We start from the raw sequence: 14,292 nt of genomic DNA on the forward strand, positions 1-14,292 counted from the left end.
TAATAACCCACTTGAGAATATCATCCATCATTTTACTAAGTCCATCTGAAAAGCACACAGCACCAGGCCACTAAGAGCCACATCTCAACACATGCTCCCAGGAAGCTGAGAATTACAGAAGTCACCTCCTATCTCACCAAGTCTGCTAAGATGGCCAGTCACCATTCAGGGAACACGCTGAAGAGGCACGACCACCACAGCACAGCTCCAGGCGTGAAAGGGAAAGACGGTGACATCTGGAGAGAAGCCCTGCAACCAAGGGAGGGGGCAGGAACCAAGGGCAGCGCCCAGAGACAAACCCACAGAGACAAAAAAGGTGACAGCATCATCTTCTATTTTTTCGGTTAAAAAGGGGCAATCTCTGTTTCCAAACGAGAAGACATGGGTGCAGGTGTGCCAGCGCGGGCACAAGGAGGCTGGACTCCCACAGGGACGTGGGAGGGCTGTGGGAGGGGCCTTGCAGCAGCTGTCCCACGCGGGCACCATCCAGGTGTCTGCTGCAGCCGGGGGGGGGGGGGGGGGGGGGCACTCCTGTCTGTAAGCCAGGCTCCCTGTGAGGGAGACGAAACCTCTTGGAATCTGAAATATGCAGTAGGAGTTCCTGTGGTGGCGCAGTGGTTAACGAATCCGACTAGGAACCATGAGGTTGCGGGTTCCATCCCTGGCCTCGCTCAGCAGGTTAAGGATCCAGTGTTGCCGTGAGCTGTGGTGTAGGTCGAAGACGTGGCTGGGATCCTGTGTTGCTGTGGCTGTGGGGTAGGCCAGCAGATCTAGCTCTGATTGGACCCCTAGCCTAGGAACCTCCATAGGCCACGGGTGCAGCCCTAGAAAAGACAAAAAGACAAAAAATAATAAAATAAAATCTGCAGTAAAAACAAATGAAACTACAACACTCGAGAAACTTTTTTTTTTTTAAGTGAACTGGTTTTTTTTAGGAGTACCCGTTGTTGCGGCTCAGTGGAAACAAATTTGATTAGCATCCATGAGGACGTGGGTTTGATCCCTGTCGCTCGGGAGGTTAGGGATCCTGTGTTGCCGCGACTGTGGTGTAGCCCGGCAGCTGCAGCTCCGATTCGACCCCTAGCCTGGGAACCTCCATGTGGCATAGGTGCGGCTCTAAGAAGACCAATTAAAAAAAAAAAAAAAAAAGTGAACTGTCTTTTTAAAGAAACACATGCAAATAATGACAACAAAAATAATAAATTTGCCTTGCAGAATCCAAGCACAGTATTGTAGGTTTTGTTTTTGATCAACTGTATCCAATTTTGAGCCTTTGCCATTTCAAAACTGTCCCAACCTATGTTCACCTTTAAAAAAACCCTGATGCCCCTGCTGTGTAGCACTGGGAACTGTGTCTAGTCACTTACGATGGAGCATGATCATGTGTGAAAATAGAATGTGTACATGTATGTGTAACTGGGTCACCATGCTGTACAGTAGGAAAAAAAATTGTATTGGGGAAATAACTATTAAAAAAAAACCTAAAAAAAAAAAAAACCCTGATGCCATCAGTCAGGAAATCACCGCTCAGTCCAACAAATAATGAACATCGAAAACACCTGTTTCCATTCCACACCTGCTGCTAAAGGAATCAAAGCTTCCCCACCCAAGGCCAAAGGCTGAAACGTTCTCAACATTCAATCTTGTTCTGCAGAAACAAGTACCTCCTTCCTCTACTACTGAAGACACATCTTCCTCCTGCCAACTGTGAAGTGCCAATGGCCACCCCAGGCACTGCCGGTCATCCTGCCCAGGAGCAGTGTCACGAGGCAGGTGCACCACCAGGAAATCCCCCCAGCATCGGGGAAAACAGAAAACCACGGGACCACATTCTGGAGAAAAAGCTAACTTCTTCCAAGGTACCGGGCACAGCTTTTTGAACTAAGCACCAAAGCAGAATCCATGTTTTTGTCTACGGGATCTCACATTATAAACATATTTGCCATTCCATAGAACACAAGGCTTTTGTTTTCGTCTCCCTTGCCCCCAGGACTTACTCGACTGCTTATTTTATTTGTGCCCAGATGGGATTAGGATCTAATTTGAAAGAATTTCAAAAGTTCTCTTTTCAGGGATCCCTGAAAAACACAGGTAGACCAAGACTCAGAAATTATCACAATTTAGTCACTGTAATTTTAGACCTTAAACAAGTTACTAGAAGGAAATGACAGGAAGTTTGCTAACGTCTGAGGTGAACTGCTCTCTCTCAGCAAAAATGTGGCAAAGAACTGCAAGTCAGTAAGAGCACCAAGCCCAGCGATGACTTCTTAGAAAAAGAAAAGCGCTATGAACCAGAAATTTCTAACAGGTTAAAAAGACTTAAAAAAAAAAAAAAAAAGAGTAATGGGAAACTTGGCTTCATCAATTACATGAGCACTCCAGACCGGGGTCCCGAAAAATCCCCATTTTCAACTCTGAAATGACTCGCACTTTGTCCAGGGGAACCTGAGAGCCCTGGTGCCCCTGCCAGACGCCGTGGCTTCGGACTGAGCCGAGGCCTCACTGTGAGGACACGGAGTCTAAGCAGTAACAACCGAGTGATGATCTGAATTTACGTTTACTGCGCAAAGGACGCTCGGTGAATCACCTCACTCCACATACATCCCCTCATTTGATCTAACCAGGCAATTACTCTTCCATTTCACGACTGCCATCAGGTCCATCCAAACGCAGATAAGCAGTAAGTGAAGTGGGACTCAAAGCTACACACACACAGAGCTTACAAACTGGGGACAAAAAGAATTCCCAATTCTTCTTTAATAAGGAAGGCAAAGCAACTTAGTCTCAACCATGAAGGCTGCAACATACTGGCTGGCAGCTATCATCATGCACTCGGGAGTCGGGGATTTGAACCCCAGCCCCAGCCCAAGGCGGGGGGCTGCCCTGGTGCTTGTTTCTCCAGGCTGTGAAGGTGGGCCTAACATTTCCTGAGTGTCTCTAGCTCCACAAGGATCTTAAAGATGACGGAGATGAGAAAGACGGAGATTCAAAAAAAGAGAGAGAGAGAAAAGGACTAAATCATTCTGAAACATCTGAAAAGCTGTTCATCTATTAAGTTCTCAGAGGTGACAACAGGGGTGTGCTGTTACACACTGTGCTTTTGTCTCAGGCGGGTTTGCTGATAAGCCATATTTCGCTTTTTATGAAATCTGATAGTTCCTTCAATATAATACAGATAAATTTAATCCATTTAGATTTATTTTAATTAATAAATTAGATAAATAAATTGATCTTTTTAAAAATCTTCTTTCTGCCCATTTTCCTGCCCTCAGAGCTTGAGTGATAGAAGTTTATGTCTTCTTGCTGGTTTAGAAGCAAGAAAATTCATTTCTTGTGTCGTTAACTATTTAGCCTTAATTTTTTTTTTTTTCCTACTTTTTTTAGCTGCCCAGTGCATATGGAGTTCCCAGGCCAGGGATGAGATCTGGGCTGCGGCCTTGACCTATACCGCAGCTGCGTCAAAGCGGGATCCTTTAACCCACTGTGCCGGGCTGGGGATTGAACCCGCATCCTGGTGCTGCAGAGGCACCCGTGCTCCCACTGTGCCACATTGAGAACTCCTAGACTTAATTTTTAACATTCACATACAACCTTAAATTTTCTAATACTGGGTTTTTGGGGGGAAAAACTACTTAATAGGTTTTAATGACCACTTAAATAGTCCCTTCTACCCCACCCCATATTGTCATCTTTTTTCAATACAACTTTTTAACAATCAACGTAACAAAATTTACCAACATACTTTTTATCGACTCCACTGTTTCTGTATCTCAACTTTCTTCTGGACCCACTTTCTCGGGCTAAATACTTGATGACACTTGAGTGAGAGGCGAGAGTTGGGAAACTCTCTGGCCCTTCCTCCCCCCAAGACCCCTTCCCCCAACCACGTCCAGCGCCTCAGAGGAGCACCTTATCCCACAGGCTGGCCTCTGCTCACCTCTGGACTCCCCGCTTCCTGTCCACACAGTGAATGACCTCGGTTCACGGAGCTCTTCCGTGAGGCTCTCTCTCTCCCAGGGAGAAAATGCCCACTTCTCTTCCACCTGCTCCCCATTGCTTGTTAATGTTTTCTATGTCCACCCTCCACGCCGGCCTTTTTCTCGCCATGGCACACACAGACAATGCTAAGAACACACAGACAAGCCCATCCTCGCCTGGACGCGACCGGCCGAGGTCTCTGGTCCATCCCGACACCTCCTGGCTGCCCGGGGCCAAGAGGGTTCCTTTCCCTGCAGGACGGTAACCCACTGCACACACTGACTGGGAAGCCCCTCGAGACCAGAGCGTGTCCTGGCCATCTCTGCCTTCTCAGGGCCCACGTGCCCCCCGACAGCGCACAGGGTCCAAGAATACTTCCTCAGAGGGCTCAGAAAGAAAAGGCCTTTACAAAAAGAACACATCCTATTACCTTAAAAAGGATACACCCACCCCTTCCAGGAAACGCACTTACTACACTCATTCACCACCAGACAGAAGGCTTCCTCAGGTCACCGAAATCTAATCAGAGGCGACAACATCCTCACTCCCTCACAAGACACCGTGACTAAATCACCACTCGCAGGCAGAAAAGGCATGGTGGGTCCCGCACCTACGAAGCATTTCAATAGGAACACCTGTCAGTTACCACAGAAAAACACCCACTCCTTGTGTAGTTGGAAACACATTTTTACTGGCTCGCAGCTTCAGACGGGCGGCGAGGCCAAGCACGCTCCTCCATCGCTCGGCGCTCACCACGCGCTTCTGCGAAAGGGCTCGTGTTCTTTCTTCTGCAGCAGCAGCAGCAAAGCAGAAAGCAGTGACCGCCCGGGACGGGGAAGACCCACAGCACCTCACACGACCACCTTCCCCGCCTTCCACATTCACCACCGCGCCTCACAGGGCCACAAAATTCTTGACCGAGTACTTCTGTGAAAACAAAGAAACTTCCGGGTTTTTCTTCCCAAACTATGTACACTAACTGTCTCTCCCAATCTCCTTTTTTCTGTTTAGGGCCGCACCTGCAGCATATGGAGGGTCCCAGGCTAGGGGCTGAACGGGAGCTGTAGCCCCCGGCCTACACCACAGGCACAGCAACACAGGATCCGAACCGTGTCTGCGACCTACACCACAGCTCACAGCAATGCTAGATCCTTAACCCACTGAGCGAGGCCAGGGATTGAACCCGTGTCCTCGTGGATCCTAGTCAGACTCGTTTCGCTGAGCCTTGACAGGAACTCCCCAAAGTCCTCCTAACACAAATTCTGGGCATCAGGTCCCCAACGCCTAAGTCTCATGTACAGGTCCTTTCAACAGCACTGGGTGTCTGCATGTTTAACTCAGCAACCCGTAAGGCCTCGCGATTCCCAGCATTTAGCTTTTTCTTCCAACACCTTACGGTACTTTACAGACATATAAGCAATCCTCTTCTAACAGCAGGCTGGGCACCTGCACCTGGGGCCGAGGGCGGGACCACGGCCCCGGGGAGCCGGGGAGCCGGGGGACCGCCAGGAAAGCCGCGCTGCAGCCTCACGACCACAGGAAGCTGTGCGCGTCTTTCCGTATGAAAAAGACGACTTTCCCTCTCGAAGCGGCATTCCCGCCTTCCCTAAGCTTCAAAACATGTCTGCACAGAAGTTTTCTTCCCAGACAATACAATCTTTTTTTGTTGTTGTTGTCTTTTTGCCATTTCTGGGGCTGCTCCTGCGGCATATGGAGGTTCCCAGGCTAGGGGTCCAATCGGAGCTACAGTTGCCAGCCTATACCACAGCCACAGCAACGCGGGATCTGAGCCACGTCTGCAACCTACACCACAGCTCACGGCAACGCCGGATCCTTAACCCACTGAGCAAGGCCAGGAACCGAACCCGCAACCTCATGGTTCCTAGTCGGATTCGTTAACCACCGAGCCACGACAGGAACTTCGAAACAAATAAAATCTCTTTCTACAAACTATTCAAAACAGGGGGGAAAAGACCAGCTACCTTCTTAGCATGTAATCTTATAATCTAACCTACTTCACTTCAAAATAAATGTGTGCTTTCACAGAGGCATATGCCATTACTAAGTCGCTTCTCGTGATGAAAATGAACTAAAATAACCGCCCTTTTTTTTTAAATTTTCCATTTTGGTTGCTAGCACTTGCTGAGCGGACGCTAAGGAGCAGTGCCACGAGTCCTGCTCCGTGCCCAGACGGGAGCAAATCACTTGACCAGGGTGATCGGAACCACCAATGCTACCGAGTGACAGTACCACTCCACGACCCTACAAATGGGTTCTGATTTCACCCCCGCTGTGCAGATAAGAAAACCGCGGCACAGGGAAGTCACGTGTCCAAGGTCACACTCACACCCACAGAAATAAAAGTGGAATCTCAAAAAAAGGACACCAATACACATCTTCTTTTGAAATAATATTGGAAAAGAAAAAAAAATGTCAAAAATAAGTACATAGCTATGTGGGTCAGCCTGTCTGTGAATAAAATGGTGACAGCACTAACCGTCACTAAATGCTTTTGAAGGAAGAAATCTGTCTACTTTGGACCATAATTTTCCACAATCCTATGACACTGGAAAACCTAGGAAACCAAGTACAATTCATGTTTAACTATATCTAAATCCATGCTCCTGTACCTCTTAAAATATGATTAGATGTAACCTAGTGATAAAGGACTAATATCCAAATACACACACACACACAAACCCATAGGATCTGGTAGAAGAAAAAAAAAAATTTAAAACGGAGAAGATCTGAACAGACATCTTTCAGAAGAAGACCTGCCAATGGCCAACAGGCACATGAAAACATACTCTACATCACTCGTCATCAGGGAGATGCAAGCCAAAACCACCCTAAGGTATCAGTCCACACCTATGAGACTGTGCCAAAAAGACAAGAGAAAACAAGTGTTGGCGAGGATGCAGAGAAAAGGGAACCCCTGTGCCATGCTGGTGTGGCCACTGCGGAAAACAGCATGGAGAGTCCTCAAAAAACTAAAAATAGCACTATAATATGATCCAGCAACGCCTCTTTGGATATTTACTGAATAAAATTAAAATACTAATTCGAAAAGATAAATAAATGCGTTCCTGTGTTCATTACAGCATTATTTACAATAGTCAAGATATGGAAACAACCTAAACGTCCATCGACAAATGACTGGATTAAGATGTGGTATGTACATACACAATGGAATACTGCTCAGCCGTAAAGAAGAACAATAAATGCCATTTTTGACAACATGGATAGACCTCAAGGGCACTCTGCTAAGTGAAAGAGTCAGAAAAAGACCAATACCGTATTACCTCACTTAATTGTAGAATCTTAAAAAAAAAAAAAAAAAACATAGGCTCATAGTTGCAGGGGACAGACTGGTAGCTGCCAGAGGCAGCAGAGGTGGGGCAGGGGGTGGAGAGAAATGGGTGAAGGAAGTCAAAAAGATAAAAGAAAAAATTTAATTAGGGAGTTCCTGCTGTGGTGCAATGGGTCAAGAACCTGACTGCAGTGGCTCAGATTGTTACAGGGGTGCAGGTTCGATCCCTGGGCCAGCACTGTGGGTTAAAGGATCCGGCACTGCTGCAGCTGCAGCAGAGTTCACAGCTACAGCTCAGATCCAATCCCTAGCCTGGGAACTTCTGTATGCCACGGGTGCGGCCAAAAAAAATTAAACATGATTAGCGGTCCCAAAATGATGATATCAGTAATTATTTATAAATTCTCCAAGGATCAGAGAATACTGAGTTTTAGATCTACAAGGAAACAAACACAGAAGGAATATGTATTAGTGTCTAGTCCAATCCCTTTATTTTACAGACAAGAAAAACTCAGAAAGGTTTAAGAGACTTTCCCATATGCACCGATCTAAATGTCAAAATCTGGACTAGAGATTTCCTTCTGGTCCAACTGCTCTTTTGAATATACCATGAGGTAGGACACATTATAAAATACTATATTAAGCTTCTGGAACTGAGCTCCTGAAAGAGAAATCAAAACACAACTAGATTACTTAAATCTAAAAAAATGAAGGTTTCTGGAAAATAATTAATGCTAGGTAAACGAATGCTTAAATAATCTTTCCGGAGACAGAAAACATTTCAGGAGAGCTTCGGTGACACACTGGCCTGAAAGGCAGGAAGAAAGAACCACACAACAGAATGGAAGTGGACTCAGCGTCCGGGGGCCTGATCAGAAGCCCCACTAAGACAGGAACCAAGAAAGACAACCAGAGGAGTTCCCGTCATGGCTAAGTGGTTAACGAATCCGACTAGGAACGCTGAGGTTGTGGGTTCGATCCCTGGCCTGGCTCAGTGGGTTAAGGATCCGGCATTGCCGTGAGCTGTGGTGTAGGTCGCAGACTCAGCTCAGATCCCGCATTGCTGTGGCTGTGGCGTAGGCTGGTGGCTACAGCTCCACTTAGACCCCTAGTCTGGGAACCTCCATATGCTGAGGGAGCGGCCCCAGAAAAGGCAAAAAGACAACAACAACAAAAAAGACAGACAACCAGCTATGCTGGGACAAAGTCTGGCTGAACTGGCCACATGGATCGTGGGAGGCTAACTAACCCGCCTTGAGAGCTATCATCAAAAGATGAGCCAGAGGTGGAAGGAGAAAACCCCCAAGAGGGAAAGCAAAGCCAACCGATATAAATGAGACCGGAGTCTTCACACATGTTTCTCATAATTGAATACAGTATTTAAAACCATACTTTTAAAGCACATTAAACGTTTCAAATCCAGGAGTTCCCATTGTGGTGCGGCAGAAATGAATCCGGCTAGGAACCATGAGGTGGCGGGTTCGGTCCCTGGCCTCACTCAGTGGGTTAAGGATCCAGCATTGCCGTGAGCTGTGGTGCAGGTCACAGACATGGCTCAGATCTGGCGTTGCTGTGACTGTGGTGTAGGCCGGCAGCTACAGCTCTGATTGACCCCAGCCTGGGAACCTCCATGTGTTGTGGGTGCAGCCCTAAAAATAAATACATAAATAAATAATAAAAAAATTTATAAAAGAGGTTTCAAATCCCAAAGGTCTCACCTTTATTTGCGGTATCAACGATTCACGGGAAACTAAAACGTGAAATGTCAAAAGCTCTGGGAAGCAGAGCACATTATTTTTTGCTTCCTTAATAGTTTCCAGACTCTTTTTTATAGACTACTTTCCAGGAGGTCCCGTTGTTGCTCAGGGGTAACAAACCCCATGAGCATCCATGAGGATGCTCGTTCGATCCCTGGCTTTGCTCCGTAGGTTGTGGGTTAAGCATCAGGTGCTGCTGCAGGCTGGGGTACAGGCTGCAGGTGCGGCTTGGACCTGGCGTGGCTGTGGCTGTGGCACAGCCAGCAGCTGCAGCTCAGATTCAACCCCTAGCCTGGAAACTTCCATATGCTGCAGGTATGGCCCTAAAAAGGAAAAAAGAAATCTTTTCCAAATTTCCTATAATGAGAGTGTGTAATTTTTAATGTCCAATATGTATTTTAGCCAAATTCAAAAGATCAGCAGGCTTATGTAAAGCTTATTCTAAACATTCTCTCCACTGAGGTTTTCAAACACAAGTTTAAACAGTACTTATCGTTATTTAACCATTTATGATAGAAGACTTATTTTTTAAGTTTTCTCATCAGAATGATTTGTGGTGCTTTTTTTTATTATAGTTGATTTAAAATGTTTATTTTTGAAGTTTTCATCCCTCCTAAACTAACATTAAAAACAGCAAAATTAAGAGTTCCCGTTGTAGCTCAGCCAATTAGGAACCCAACATAGTGCCCATGAGGATGTGGGTTGGATCCCTGGCCTCGCTCAGTGGGTTAAGGGTCCAGCAATGCCACAAGCTGCAGCATACATTGCCAATGTAGATCTCCAGATCTGGCGTGGCTGTGGCTGCAGCGTAGGCTGGCAGCTGCAGTTGCAATTCCACCCCTAGCCTGGGAACTTCCATATGCCAAAGGTGTGGCTGTAAAAAGAAAAAGGAAAAAAAGAAAAGAAAAATGGGAGTTCCCGTCGTGGCTCAGTGGTTAGCAAACCTGACTGACTAGCATCCCAAGATGGGGGTTCCATCCCTGGCCTCGCTCAGTGGGTTACGGATCTGGCATTGCTGTGAGCTGTGGTGTAGTCACAGACTCGACTCAGATGGCTCAGATCCCACGTTGCTGTGGTGGAGGCCGGCAGCTGCGGCTCGGATTGGACCCCTCACCTGGGAAGCTCCATGTGCCGTGAATGCAGCCCTAGAAGGCAAAATAAAGACACATATTTTTAAAAAAAGAATGAAGGCAAAATAAAAACGCATGTTTTTAAAAGAAGAATTACATCCACATCACTTCTTGAGAAGGAACAGAGAAAGTTATTACTCAGTATAACCCTCCGACTCTATGAAGACACTACCCCCACCCCCACGAACAAGGCAGGGGCTTGGAGGGTTTCCTCTCGGCCTCTTTCTGGAGAGATAAGCTGCACCAACCATACAGACAGCTGACCCTTCGTCGGTGACCCCGGGGAGACTCAAATAGTAAGAAAAGACCGTCAGTCTCACCTGGGACTTGTCTGCAGTAAGTACAGTTCAAGTCACCACCTCCAGCCCCTGTGCTAGACACAGGCTTTTCAGAAACAAACCTGTCGGACCCACGGAGCAGCTGACTTGTGGCCTTGACCTCGCTGCCACCATGTCCTGGGGGACGGAGCTGACTCCCAGGGGCTAAAGGCGGGCAAAGAGCCAGGCCAGGGCTTAAGCTCCCCTGTAACGACTTCTTCCTTACCCAGAGTGTGAGCCCCCCCAACACCCTCTTCCCAGCTGGGACTCCCACAACCCAGCAGGGAGAAAGGACGGCCCTCCCACCCCGCTGTGCCATCTAGGGTCACGGTCACTTTCCAAGCGGCTCTACAACTTCCACTGTGATTTCAAAGCATAGGCCCCACTACACGTATTCGGTTGCTTTCCCCACTATTTCACAACTATGAAGTATAATATTAAACATTTGGAAGCTACTCTAGGCCCTGAAATCTGAAGCTACTGCAGTGGCAAAACAAGCACCTTGGGATACTGAAATTATTTCATGGACAAATAACAAGAGCCACTTCTAGAAGTACCCTGCAAATCCATCCACTGCCGTCTAAACTTAACCACACTCACTCGGGTGGAGCTGTTAACACTTTAGAGAAACAAACTAAGGTTCCCAAATCAGCAGAGCCGGTGGCAGACCACAAGAGGCACCTGAAGAGCTTCCCTGTTCACAGTCACTTAGCCCAATTAAAGGGCTGCTGATTCGCCCAGGGGCCTTATGTGGACACATGAAAGATTTACGTCAACTTTATTATTTATAGAACAAAATGTCAACTCATTACAAATGTGTTCACAGCTGCCGATTCTCTGAAAGATCATTCTCTTCAGGTCCAGCCCCTCTTCTCTCCACCGCCCCACACACAAGCCCAAGCTCACTTCCCCCAGACATCGGGGAGCAGAAACCAAGGACCCAGGAACGCTGTCCTGCACACAGGAGTTAGTGCTCCACCAAACCGCAGAAATAAACGAGAGACCTTCCACTTAGGGCCTCCGCAACCTAATAAGGAGATAAGAGAAAAATGTACAACACAGCAAGTGTGGTAAGCGCTGCTGAGATTACAGAAAGGCTGTGAAATTAGACGGGGAGGGGGGGGGACGGACGGACAGGCCTCTGATGCTTCAAGGCTACCCGCTCGAGAGACAGCCATGAACTTGCCAGACATCTGTACAAGCGCAGAGGTAAGTATCTCTGCTTTTCTTGATTATCAATCTTGTCATTCTCAGACGACAGACGGCGGTTCTCTTGAAGAATAAACTGCAGGTTACTTTGAGATGTTCAACACTATCTTGGGAGCGCATCAGAATTTCTTCTAGTGAGAACACAGACACACCCAATCTGAACACTACTTCTGGAGCAATCTCATTTGGCTGGGCACCGATGTTTCTGTATCTGCCAACAATACCCACACACCACATGCAACTAACGCACCCCGAGCGAAAGCCCTAGAAAGAGTTTTGGAGTCTACAATTCTTGAGATCATAATCCCACTTACTCCGTATTTGACGTGGCAAATCCCTCTGCGCCTCATTTTCTGAATCTGATTAGAGTATATATTAATATGGTTATGTGAATACAGTTTGTCTTCCTTAACTAGGATGTCAACACCAGGAAAGCAGAGACTGGCTGGACCACTGCTGTCTCCCCAGCGCTCTGCATACCCTCTAGCACTTGGCAGGTGCTAAACGGGGATGAACAGGCAGCAAAGGGTAACACATCACTCCAGAAACTAGACTTTGACAGTGAACCATGACCTGACAATCTGTGCAGCTCAGCAATCCGGCAACATTATCGCTTTCCAAGATGTAATTATCACATTCTTTTTGAAGCAGAATAAGATAATAATTGGCCTACCTAAAAATAATTAATGTACATGACCCCCCGAAATCCCTCTAACATCGTCCCTTTAATATCAAGGCTTTCCTAAAATGTGACTTGTGAGAGAAAAACAAACATCCGTTTGAGGAAACGGGTTCTTCAATGATTCATCCTTCAGTGTGATTTAATACTGTAGACTTTAATCCCACCTGATTTCAGCCATTTTTTATACGGTTCCTCGGCGTGCTGTATAGAATCTGCTTCTAAAGCCTCTCTCCTATCTGATTCACCATTCAGCACTTCTTAAAGGTATGTGCAAGGTCCCACCCCTAATTTTAAACGGAAGATTGTTTGGGGAACCTGCTATAAGCGTTGAAAAGGGTTGGTAAGACGTAAAAAAGAAGGAAAGATATCAGAAGTCTTTGATAACATAATCACTGGGCCCGCGTTGCAAAGGATAACTTTTCTGTGATGACTCATAATTAAGAGCGCTAGATCTAAGTCCTAAGGAGCTAATGAAACCAATCTGCCCCACCGTGTGGAAAGCTGGTCCTTCTGCTCGAGCACCGAGCACCGGATTGAAACGCACCCAGGTTTTGCTTAACTCGGGACTTTTCAACAGGCATTAGCACTTTCCCCTTAAAGTGGATTTCAGAGCTCCGGTGAAACACACACAGCAACCCTCGCCGTCAGCTCCTGCAAAGAAATACTTCCAGCCACACACGGATGCGTCTGGGGCATTAAAGTAAACAAATGACAGGAATGCTGAAGCCGTTTCCAAGGTTTACGTGGATTCCCCACGACAAGACCGCCACCTGGGCTCAGGGTTGCAAATGGGAGCTCGTTCCTCTCAGGAAGGGTAGAAAAGGGGGGGGAATTTCACCAGCACTTATTTAAAGTTTCCACCTTCACACACACCCCCTTCCCCTCGGCACCGGCGGGGGGCTCGGCCTCGCCCGCGGCGCGGAGAGGAAACCTGCGCCCGACTTCCGTCCCCTCCGGGCCGGGGAGGAGACCCTGCCTTCCTGCCGCAGCCCCCACGCCCGCCGGGGACCCTCCCCGCCCGGCCCGGCCCGGCCCGGCCCGGCCCGGCCCCGCCGGACGGAAAGGCGGGCGCTCCTCGCGTCCTTCCCCTCCGACCCCGGCCGGGCCCGCGGCCCCGCTCGCGCGCCCACAGCCCGGGTGCCTCGCCGCTCCGCCCCGGCGCCGCGGGGACCGGGGGCCGAGCCCCAGGCGCCGACGACCGGCGCCCACCCCGCCGGCCACCCGCGCGCCGCCGTCCCCCGGGGCCGCTCCGCTCGCGTCCGGCCGTCCAACCGCCCCCGCCCGGCCCGCGCCGCCCCCGCCCGGCTGCGGCTCCGCGCTAGGCCCCGCGGGCGGCGAGGGGCGGGGACCAGGGCCGCCGGCGGGGTCCCGGGCCGCCCGCCGCCCCCCCGCCGCACCTACCATGGTACAGATGGAGGCGAATTTGGAGACTGTCATTAGGATTTCCATCCGCCCAGCGCCATCTTCCACCCAATCACAGCGGCGGCGGGCGGGGGAGGAGGAGAGCCTGGCCGCCCGCTCGCACCGCAGCCCGCGGGCGGACCCCGAGCCGCCGCCGACGCACGCACCGAGCCTGCTCAGCCGCCGCTGCCGTCGCCGCCGCCGCCGCCGCCGCCGGCACTCCCCGCCGCGGGCCCTAGCCCCCGCCTGCCGCCCGCCCGCCCCCGGCTCCTCCCCGGCGCAGGGCGCAGCCGCTGCCTCGGGGCCCGCGCCTGCCCGCGAAGCCGCCCGCCGCACACCCCGCCCAGCGCGCTGGGGAGCGGGCTCCGCTGAGGCCCTAATGCCCGGCCTGCCCGGCAGCTGCGCGGCCCCGCGGCGCGCCCCGCCCACCGCCGCGCGCCCCGCCCACCGCCGCGCGCCCCGCCCACTCCCCCTCCGGCCCCCGCCCACTCCCCGAGGAAGCCTCTCC

At 49.6% G+C, this 14,292-nt stretch overlaps 1 protein-coding gene across 1 annotated transcript in view; it reads right to left on the bottom strand.

Annotated features, from left to right (window-relative positions):
- The window catches only part of USP12 (ubiquitin specific peptidase 12), a 76,705-nt gene extending 62,626 nt beyond the window's left edge, over nt 1–14,079 (bottom strand). Inside the window, exon 1 of the mRNA XM_021065513.2 lies at nt 13,785–14,079. Within this exon, the coding sequence (XP_020921172.1) occupies nt 13,785–13,832 (48 nt within the window). The 5' untranslated portion in view covers nt 13,833–14,079. The remainder of the gene's footprint in view (nt 1–13,784) is intronic.
- Between the last annotated feature and the right edge of the window lie 213 nt (nt 14,080–14,292).

The sequence above is a fragment of the Sus scrofa genome, chromosome 11, assembly GCF_054392235.1.
Source record: "Sus scrofa isolate SSC_HxYL_T2T_F1_AM1 chromosome 11, Sscrofa_HxYL_maternal_Yorkshire_Landrace_v2.0, whole genome shotgun sequence".
NCBI lineage: Eukaryota > Metazoa > Chordata > Mammalia > Artiodactyla > Suidae > Sus > Sus scrofa.